General features: G+C 45.4%; 1 protein-coding gene across 1 annotated transcript; it reads right to left on the reverse strand.

Annotated features, from left to right (window-relative positions):
• Positions 1-1,106: 1,106 nt before the first annotated feature.
• On the reverse strand, positions 1,107-3,216 carry LOC125523144 (cytokinin dehydrogenase 10-like). The gene is made up of 2 exons (XM_048688200.2): positions 2,616-3,216; positions 1,107-2,479 (listed from the first exon to the last, which is right to left on the reverse strand). Exons 1-2 carry the CDS (start codon positions 3,214-3,216, stop codon positions 1,482-1,484), a joined length of 1,599 nt encoding a protein of 532 aa, XP_048544157.2. The 3' UTR covers positions 1,107-1,481.
• Between the last annotated feature and the right edge of the window lie 7,576 nt (positions 3,217-10,792).

The following is a 10,792-nucleotide window of genomic DNA, read 5'->3' on the forward strand; positions in this document are numbered from 1 at the left end:
AGGGCCTTGATGCAGTTTTGAACATAAAGGAAACTATCATGGATGCATTTTGTACGAAGAAAGGCCGATTGTGTTGGTGAGATGAGCGTGTGGATTACACTAGCGAGCCTGAGGGAGAGCACTTTGGAGATCAACTTCGCGATGGAGTGGATGAGGCTAATTGGCCTATAGTCGCTAACTGACGCCGCTCCATCCTTCTTTGGCAGCAATGCAACGACCGCAGTGTTGAGTGCTCCAAAATTGATGCCTACTAGGTTGTAAAACTGGTTGAACGCTGCCATGATGTCGCCTTTGATTGTTGCTCAGCATGACCTGAAGAAGATGCCGGAGAAGCCGTCCGGCCTCGGTGCACGGTCCGCCAGCGATGCTTTGATTGCACGCCACACTTCTTTCTCCGTGAATGGGTTGTCGAGCCCTCCGCCCTGCAGCCTGGTCATGGCAAGAGATCGCCAATTGACAGTGGTGTCGCGGTGCGCTGCCGCACCCAGGAGGGAGGAGAAGTGATCATGGATCAAGTTTTCCTTGTCCTCCTGCGAGGTGACTACACCGGATGGTTCATGAAGTGTGTGGATGAATGCTTTTCGTGTCCTAGCATTGATCTTCGCCTAGAAGAAGGTTGTTGGCGCGTCTCCAGCTCGCAGCCATGTGATTCTGGAGAGCTGGCGCTTCCTTGCATGGTCGATTGCCGCTAGTCCTAAGATTTTGAGCTTGAGCATTTTCCGAAGATGGAACTCCACATCGGAGAGGGCTCTAGACTCCTGAGCTACGTCGAGGCGTAGGACTATTTCAGTTGCAATGTGCATCTGAATCTTGGCCCGTCCAAACTGAGATTTATTTCAGATTTTGAGATCCTTTGCTACCCTTTTCATTTTCTCCTTCAGCCTTGCAAAAGCACATTGCGTTGAGGTTGGGCGGTTCAGGCGCCTTGGACTGTTTTCTGGAAGTGCGGGAACCGAGGCCAAAAGGATTCAAATCTAAACGTGGCCGGCCGGTGCGGGGTTGCAACAGCTGCAAGAAGCAAGGGGCAGTGATCTGAACAGGATGTTGATGCTGCATGTAGAAGGTACGACGGGAAGAGCCCCTCCCAAGTGATGTAGAAGGATGACCACATTGAAGCGGCGCCACTTATATTCGAGGGACTTTGTGAGTACAATCCATTGTGAAACCAGATTACTGTATTATGCTCACACACCTTTCGACCTTTACTATCCACGAAGGATGGGCGGGGTAAACCATGATCATGATGTTCTACTGGTCGTGCCGAGTTCCTATATTCGAGGACTCGAGGTACTAACAGAGTTCCATTACGTTACGTGTCCCCCTTCGGACCCCTCGTTGCAATCCTACGCTCTGCTCTGAAGTCTGAACACCTACTGAATACTGCCCAGCCAGTGGTCGCTGGTTCGACGTGCACGGCCGTACGGGATACAATTTCCAGTTTCCAACAGATGAACCTTCAACTTGAGCAGATTAAATAAATCTCAGGACGCCGTGATTGTAGCGGGCGTCGTGCTGGCCACCACGGCCGGGAAGATCCGCTGCCCCGGCGACAGGATCGCCCGCGGGTCGTACGTGGCCTTGAGCGCGGCGACCCTGTCCCACTTCGCCCCGAAGTGCCGCCTCCAGCCGTCCTGCGACGCGTGGTGCGGCAGGTACTGCTTGCACCCCATGCCCGCCCGGTCGCACAGCTCCAGCACCGCCTCGTTCTCCCTCTCCAGCCGCTCCAGGTCGCCGGCGGCCACCGCCGACCGGAGCAGCCCCACGGCGTAGAACACGTCCTCGTCGGGCGTCGCCGTCGTCATCCGGTCGTCCCACCTGTCCCTGTTCATGGGGTACATGAGGATGAGCCCCGCGGGCCTGGCGCCCCTCAGGACGCCGTCGAACACGCCGGCGGCGAAGTCGTGGATGCGCGACCTCGGGACGAAGAGGTTGAGCCACGGGTGCGGCACGTCCCACGCGCCGGCCGCCCGGAGCTTCTGCTCCTCCTGCCCGACGCGGTCCAGGAACTGCACGTACGACGCGTCCCTGACGAACGCCAACCCCGGGACGAAGCTCAGCTCCTCCAGCAGCGCCTCGAGCTTCCGATCCACCGTGGCGGCAGAGCGGTCGCCGTAGTACATCGCGCCCTCGATGTAGTACACCGCGGCTGATCCGGTGCCCAGCGCGAGCTCCGTCAGACGGGCGAGCTCCGACGCCGAGAAGAAGGACGACGACCTCCGGCCCTCCGTCAGGGTCCGGTTCAGCTGGACCTGACCCTCGACGTAGTCGAACCCGGCCCCTCTTGAAATGAGCAGCTCTTGGTCAGCGGTGAACTGGTGCACGTCCGTGTAGGCGAGCCGGACCCACCTGACCCGTTTCGGAGCCCGTTCGAGCCCGACCCGGGCCCGAGTTATCACCCCGAACTGGCCCAGCCCGCCCAGCGCCCCGTAGAACAGGTCCGAGTTGTTGCCCGGGGAGCAGGTGATCATGTCTCCCGTGCCTGCAGCGAACACAGATTTTAGCTATTTAAAAACAACGCCGACTCGTGTGCACTAGTTAATGAAGAGCAAACGACGTGGACACTAGTCGCATCGACCGGTACACAGAATGCGTGCCACCAGGCAGAAAACCGGTACCTGTGACGACGTCAAGCTCGTGCACGTTGGAGATCTGGGGGCCGTGCCGGAACACCTGCCCGCCTATGCCGGCGTTGGAGAGCGTGCCGCCGACGGTGATGCGGAGGTAATCGGTCCACACCCGTGGCGTGAGCCCGTGCTTGAGCGTGGCATGGAGAACGTCGAACCATAGCTGCTCGCCGCCGACGTCCACGTACAACCCATCGATGGACACATTTACACGGTGACCATGGTCACCACGCCCCAGCGAGGGCATGTCGACGACAATGCCGCCGGGGGCGAGGGCCTGTCCCCTAGAGGAGTGCCCTTTCCCACGCGGCGCCACCGTGAACGGTGTCTGCTGGTAGAGCGAGAAGCGGATTAGAGCAGCTATGTCGGCGGGAGAGACCGGGTGGAAAACTCCATCGGGGGTGGCCTCCACAATGTGGCCAAAGTCCGAGGAAGCCCTGGCTGTCAAGCTCCTATCGGTATGGATTTTCGACACAATGTCAAGGGATAAGAGATCATCATCGAGAGCGCCAAATGCCGGCGCTCCGAGATGTCCCACCGTGGAGAGGAAGCCGGTGACTATGAGCAATGTAGCAAAACGAGCTATCGGCATGTTGCTGTAATAGATGTTTGGGATGTGAGTCGTGTAGCTTGAGTTTGCTACTTGCATGAGCTGAAGGAGATGTTGGTGTGTGCTCTCATGTCAAGAACTCCTACATATTTATAGTTGCACCCGGCGATGCAGCTAGAGCTGACAAATGCCGGCAGCAGCGGGGTGTTGCTAATTGTTTAGGTTTTGAATATTCCTAATTGACTTCTGCCAAAGACAAACATATGGTCCTAAAAATAAAGCATATGGTCATAGGCCCCTAGCTTGACTCCACAGAAGACCTCAATGGTTATTGGTCTATACAGAATCATAGAATCATGATAATTCAGATTTGGCAAAGCCCAACCGACGAGATTTAAATATAAGTGGTTGGTAATTTTGTATATGACGAGGCAAAAAACATATACTAGATCATAGTGGAAAACAGGTTGATTTTTTTTACTACGTAATTAAATTAATTAGTAGAAAACAGGATGAAAATTGTTTTTTTTTCTTTTGAGGGGAAAGGATGAAAATTGTTGCAACATGCCCCAATTAAAACACTCGATACACATCAAAATGATGCACAAAACTAAGCAGATTAACTTTGACAGGTACGAAGTATAAGGTTCACGATATCCAATTAGTCTATCATTTGATGTGTGTTTTTTTTGTTCGAGACATCATTTGATGGATTCTGATCATATAATTTATTTTTTTGCATATATTGGAAATAAAAAATACTCCCTCTGTTCCGTAACTATTGTCATAGTTTTAATTGATAGAAAAAGTATCAAACATGCATGTTAATACATAATTTTTAGGTAATTAGAGAACTGCCAGTAAATACATTAATTAAATATCTTAATGAGAAATACTATACTCCCCCCGATTCGAATTAATTGACGCAACTAAAGCTGTGTCAGTGAGTACAACAGATTTGCTGGAACTCGGTTTTCATGTCCATTCCTAATCAATGCAGGTTAGCTGCTGGGTGCAGATGACAGTGGCGATACCAAATTCTTGTTACTACACATAACATAGCTACTCTTTTGGCATGCACAAATACATTTTTGACATGGTAACTTTTTTGACAATGAATACTCTCACTCTCTCTCTCTCTGTCTCCGTCTCTCTCTCCCCCTCCCTCCCTCTCTCTCTCTCTCTCTCCTATGCTATCTTTCTTTTGCATCTTGTGTTGTATATGATCTAGAAAGTAGTGCTAACTTCATGTTGCAATTGTTAACTCGATAAAATCCTGATAATTAGATCCGCAAATAGTAATATGGATCTGATTGAAAAAAGAACTGAGTGTAGCCCGCATGTATTTGGCCCTAGCAGCCTGCTAGTACCCAACAAAGTTGACCTTATTATATTTTTTCTGTTTGTTTGAGAGTGGATTCATTTTCTTTCCTACAGTGAGGGAGCACAACTTAGAAAAAAAGGAGGGAGCGACTTTCCGATTGTGAGGCTTTGAGCATAGATGTTAAGGCGCACCTGTACTTGAGAAAATCAGGGCTAGAGATATGTCAACCGCTTGAATAACCTCCACGGATTAGTGGTGGTCATATAAAACAATTCAACATTTTATTTTTGCAGGGGGGGGGGGGGGGGGGGGGGCGGGATTCAACAGTTTCTCGAACCATAAAATCCCGAATTCAACTCGTAAATGCTCCCCATTCATGCACAAACGAAAATTAATCCATAGAAATGTGTCCTAGTCAAGTGCATAGTACGGCATTATCATTTTGAAAAGGCACGAGAAATGACAATTTCAAAGAACTATTACCTCTGTTCTGAAATATAAGATGTTTTGCTAAGCTTAAATGGTCTATCAAAACATTTTATATTTTGGAACGAAGGTAGTACATGGTAAACGCACTAACGTCGAGCTGGTCAAAAGGCTGCCCTGAATCAGGAGAAAATGACTTGCGCTTGTGAATAGGTAGTTGTTAAATAAAGTTAAATCAAATTGTGCCATGCAATCATGTCAATGTGTACATTAGTATTTTAGTTGTGTATCACCAAAAAAGTTTAACTAACCTAACAACCCCAAAAGTTAGTAGCCTGGAAATAAATCTCACATTAGTCGATTGACCACGTGTTTTTCTTCGTCCTCCTCCTTGCGATCTACACCCACTGCTGCAACCGGGCGAACCGCCATTTGTCGTCACCTAGGCCAGCATCTCGCTGCCCCGCCCTTCCCAAGTCGCCACCTCTGCCGTACCGCCACCATCCCTGACTACCCCTTTAAAACCACCACCATCTCCTATGTCGGCGACCCCCGCATCGTGCACTCGAACCCATCAACTTTTGTTTCTCTGCCACCGGGGACAATGCAGCGGGCCGCATAGTCCCCACCTATGGCTAGCCATATCCTAGCTCACCTGGGAGGACGTGGCCTCTCTATCTCGGGTTCGGTCTTGCGTTGCTTCATCTCCGCGAAACGGAGAGAAAAATATTAGAAAATTGAGGAATAGCAAGTCAGATTATTATTCAGTTTCTAGGTCTCTTTCTAGCGGCATGTTGTCGTTAAATAATTGATGTAGCATGTCAAATATTAAAGGTGATACTTTATAACTGATGTATTTACTTAACTGTGTTGACAAATGTATTTTTCTAAAGGAATGTCATAACTCTTGGGGCTTCTTTGGTTCGTATGATTCTCAAAACACACGAACAGAAAAACGTAAGAATAGAGTGTCATGTCCTATTGTATCATATGGGATTTGGAAGAATGTTTGATAGCACAGGAAAAACAAAGGAATCCTACAAATAGGTTTAAGTGGATGGAAATTTCCTCGAAAATGTAGTACAAATAAATACTATGGAAAAAACTTTAAGGATTCCAATCCTACGAATCAAACGACCATCATAGAAAAAATCCTAAGAATCCAAATCCTAAAAAAAACTATGAAATTCCTCTAGGTGTGTGCATTGTAGGGTGCACACAACCGCTATAGTCTTAAAATATGGGAAACACAATGTGCTTGAGACAACTTATAAATAGAGCACTTGAAGTGGCTATGGTACATATCGACCTATTATGACAAGATGTGACAAGAAAGACGCCTACAACTAAGTGGTCATATTTTTTAGTAAATGCCTTCAAGAAGAGAACACACACTTGCACCGATATTGTCCATTCCAACTTAAAAGTCTAGGACGAGAATTTTCATCCTGGGTATCAGCTCCTACTAATGAATGCTAGGAGCATTAGCATGAAGACAACACCTTCAACAAAGAAATGACACAAGGTTGTTATTTCCAGGTCCCACAAGTGAAGGACATATCCCAGGTTTTCTCCTCGTATATGTTCCGGTGTTTCAGCCACCGTCTTAATGGCAGATGTCGCAACAATTGCTCCACTCATTACTCTAAGCGAGTCCACAGTGTTGTCCTCCAGAGTTAGCTGCTAAGACTACCAGGACAGAGTCAGCAAACTTATATAAAGGGGGGGCAATGGAAGAAATAAAACATTGAAGAGGGGCAAACATATAAATTTAGGGCATTTAAGATAACAATGTAGGAGTGCTTTAAGAAAAAAATCTCGATGAGAGGAGTCATGGCACCAGCTCGCCCACCCCTGGCTCTTTCCACGAAGACCACAGTCGGAGCATCCCTCGGTCGTGCATCGACTCAGCCAAGATCACGATCAACTGGATCAAATCAGTAGTCGTGCATCTTTCATGGCAAGTCTCCACTTGTCAACAAAGGGAAGAGGGCGAATCAATGAGCGACTATCATCACACATAGACCACATACACACACATGGATTGAGGAAGTCGTCACATATTCACATATGTCTCACCACTAGAAGAATATTCCGTTTTAATAGAACATATGGGGCGTCCCTAGTAGATTGAGGTTTGGTTCTCGAGTGCTCAATAATGTTACTTCATTCTCTCTCTTAATTTTTTGGCATTGAATACTCTCTCTTGATTGACTATGTTCGCTTTCTTTGGCATTTTGTGTTGTATATGCTCTAAACAGTAGGCCAAGTATATGCTCCAGAGAAATTCTTAAGTCGGGAAAATAGTAAAAGAAGACATCAAACAATTATGAATGAAAATATAGCAAATATGGTCAAGTGTACTGTTCACGTGTAAAGTTTCGTGAAAAAATTGCATCTTTGGTATTTTGGGCAAAAAAAAGAAACCGATGATATGAAAAACATGTTTGAAGCAATTTGGAGGTTTGATTTTGCTTTTTCTTTGTCAGAAATATCAAGTCATTTCTTCGTGAAACTTTACATGTGAGAAAACAGAGCATGTTGGTGACCACATTTTTATTTTTATTTTTTCCTATTTGGAACGTTCTACTCTTCATTTGGGTGTGTGCACCCATGTTAGTGCTAACTTCATGTTACAAATGTTAACTTGATAAAATCTTAATAATTAATTAATTACATCCGCAAATAGTAATATGGCTTTGACTGAAAAAACAGAGTGTAGTGTGCATGTATTTCGCCCCTAGCTACCTGCTACTACCCAACAAATTGACATTTTACATACAATTTGTTTAAGAGTGGATTATTTTCTTTCCTACAGATTGAACGACTTTCACTTTTATCATACGGATCAAGTGGTTTCTTAATTCTTCTACTGTATACTCATAAACAAATACTTCCTCTGTCCTAAAATAAATGTCTCAACTTTGTACTAACTCTGATACAAAGTTGTAATAAAATTAGGACGGTCATTTTGGAATGGAGGGGGTATGTCATATATTTGGTGACATATATATTCGGCCAATGTATTGCCTGAAAATGAGCAATGGCAACTAGAATTGTGAGTTCATGAGGACGACCCTTAGGCACAATGCTTATAGTATTCGGAAGGCCGTGTATAAACTAATCAAGAGGCGATACTATCATATTGGGATCATGAATGTTAAGGCCTACGTGTATTTTAGCAAATCAGATCTCAAGATATGTCAACCACTTGAATAAACCTCGACGGGTTAGTGGTGGTATTCTAAAATTTCCATTGTTTTATATAAAACCTCAAATTCAACACTGGTAATGCTCCCCATTCTTGCACAAAATGAAAATGAGTGCTCGTAGTTTATCCAGGTCCACTGTAGCACGCCATTTTTTTGAAAATACAAGAAAATGTTCAATTAATGAAACGTCAAAAACACATATTGCATTTGCATGGGTGTTTTTTGGGATTGCGGTTGGAGGTAAAAAGCAAACATTTTTTTGTGTATAATGCATGAAGTTTCATAGGGTATAACTAGTCAACCATTTGATAGAGTATTCTCCAAAAGAAAAAAAAACATTTGATAGATTCTGATCGAATAGCCTATTAGGTTGATTAGGTAAACAAAAAATATGGAAAACATCAAACATCACATAAAATATCTTATTGATAAATGCTACACCAAAAAAGTTATTTTTTAGTAGAAAGAGTTAGGTAGTCAACCTAAGAAATGTGATTAGCGGTTAGAGTTGAGCTCTCAGATGTTATCTAAAAAAACCTCTAAAATGTTGAGTGGGCTTTCTGAGTAGTAAAAGCATGTAGAAAGACTTGATGTCGATGATTTCTCAACCTTTCACATCGCCGCCATTTGCCAAACCCGAACAAATTTTACGGACGTGGAGGAGAAGAAAAGAAATAACAAAGCTGTCATTTCACGGCTCTACAAAAAAAAGTAAAATCCCTAAAGTCCAAGGATGAATTTGACTTGCTCGTTGTGGGCGGGGCTCAGTGTTGGTGCAACTACCACATTTCTGTAGGGAGGGCTCCACTAGTACCGCCCATCCCCTCCTCTAGTCCATCGCAATGTTGTGTCGGGGAACCTTGTAGTGAGCCAGCTTGCATGGATCTGATAATTGCCAAAAACAAACCCGCTTGGATCTGGTGATCTCTAATAAGAGGTGCGGTGGTTCCCCTCCTTGCAACGTTCGTCAGTGGTGTTCGTGAGTGCGGGTGTGGCTTCTCTAGTTCTGAATAACTCCAGTTGAGTTGTGATATTGCTCTGATCATCAAAATAATCGTCATATGATTATTTTCCCAAAAAAGACACTCTAGCAAAGCTGCTCAATCGGTATATTTTTTGAAGCCCGATCTAAACCGAGTCTCCGATCCTTCATATTTGGCACTCTGGCGAGGTGATATATATATTGTGCCCTCCATCCACCCAAATATTGGCGCTACAGACATTTCAGGGCATACACTCCCTTCCGCCGTCACCGACATCCCCGCATCACCGCCGTTTGTTACCACCTCTGCCGCCTAGACCATCGTGGTTTAGCCCCCAATAAACCTGAGGTGGTCCCGTACCTCCCATGCTTCGCTACAGCCCGACGTCTTCTTCCCATCGCCCGACCGCGCCATCCGTTTTCTCATGCGACCTCAACGTGTTCGACGACTTCCCTAAAAGTAAAATTTCCCAGCCATTTTTTGTACATTTAGTTTAGTGGCTCATATTTCGTGTAGATCACATATGGTTCACATTTCGTGTAGATGGATCCATTGTAGAGCTTTTTTCTGGTGATCCGTCGTGGATTTGAGCTTCAAGCCAGGGAGTGAAATCATGGACGCCGACGTAGATGAGATAATATTGATGGTTGTTATTCAATGGATAGTGGCAAATGGAACAAAGACGAAGCGTGTGGGATGGCAAGTTGGTCATGCAAAATTTCACTGAAACAAAATCAAAGGCCATGAGAAGCCAATGCGTGACTACTGTCTGTTGTCTCGTACCTTCCAACCGTACGTGTTCCGGCAATGCTTCTGCATGATTGCATGGCTGTTTAGTCGAAGTGCCGACGATATGAAAGCCAATGAACCTTTCATCCAGCAATGGAGAAATGCCGTCGGTCTCCTGCAGTTTTCTCCTTATCAAAAGGTCATCGTGGCACTTTGGATGATTTCATATGGCGTTCCTGCAGATGCATTGGATGAGTATTTTTGAATGGCCAAAGTTACAATCATAAAGTGCATGAAAGTGTTCACTAAAATAGTGATGAGGGTTTATGAGAGCAATATCCACGAGTACCCAATGTAGAGGACACAAACAAGGCTTCGTAATGCCTGAAGTAAAAGGCTGGCCTAGGATGCTAGGGAGTGTTGATTGTATGCACTAAAGGTCAAAGAATTATTCTGTAGTTTGGCACGACCATTCACTGGCCATTGCCATAAAACAATAATTTTGGAAGTTATCGTCTTCAAGATTTTTTGGATTTCGCATTGGTACTTTGGGTTGTCTGGATCTCACAAGGACATCAATCTCTTTGCAGAGATCTCATATGTTGGCAAGGCTATCTCTTGATATTTCTCCACCTTGCAACTTCATGATGAAGGGCCATCCATATGATCAAGGCTACTATCTAGCTGTTCGCATCTATCCATCTTGATCAACATTGGGTACATATAATTTCTAATCTCAAGACCAGAAAACTTAAAATTTTGCCAAGGCGCAAGAAGCTCAGATGAAGGACATTGTGAGGACATTTGGAGTACTACAAGCAAGGCTTTCAATTTTATGGGAGCATACTCGTTTCTGGGACAAGGATGTCTTGGTAAATATCATGACATGTTGTGTGATCCTACCCAACATGATCATCAAGGTTGAGAGTGATATGCCAAGCCAC

Source organism: Triticum urartu, chromosome 7A, assembly GCF_056163025.1.
Source record: "Triticum urartu cultivar PI428250 chromosome 7A, HENAU_Tu73, whole genome shotgun sequence".
NCBI classification, from domain to species: Eukaryota; Viridiplantae; Streptophyta; class Magnoliopsida; order Poales; family Poaceae; genus Triticum; species Triticum urartu.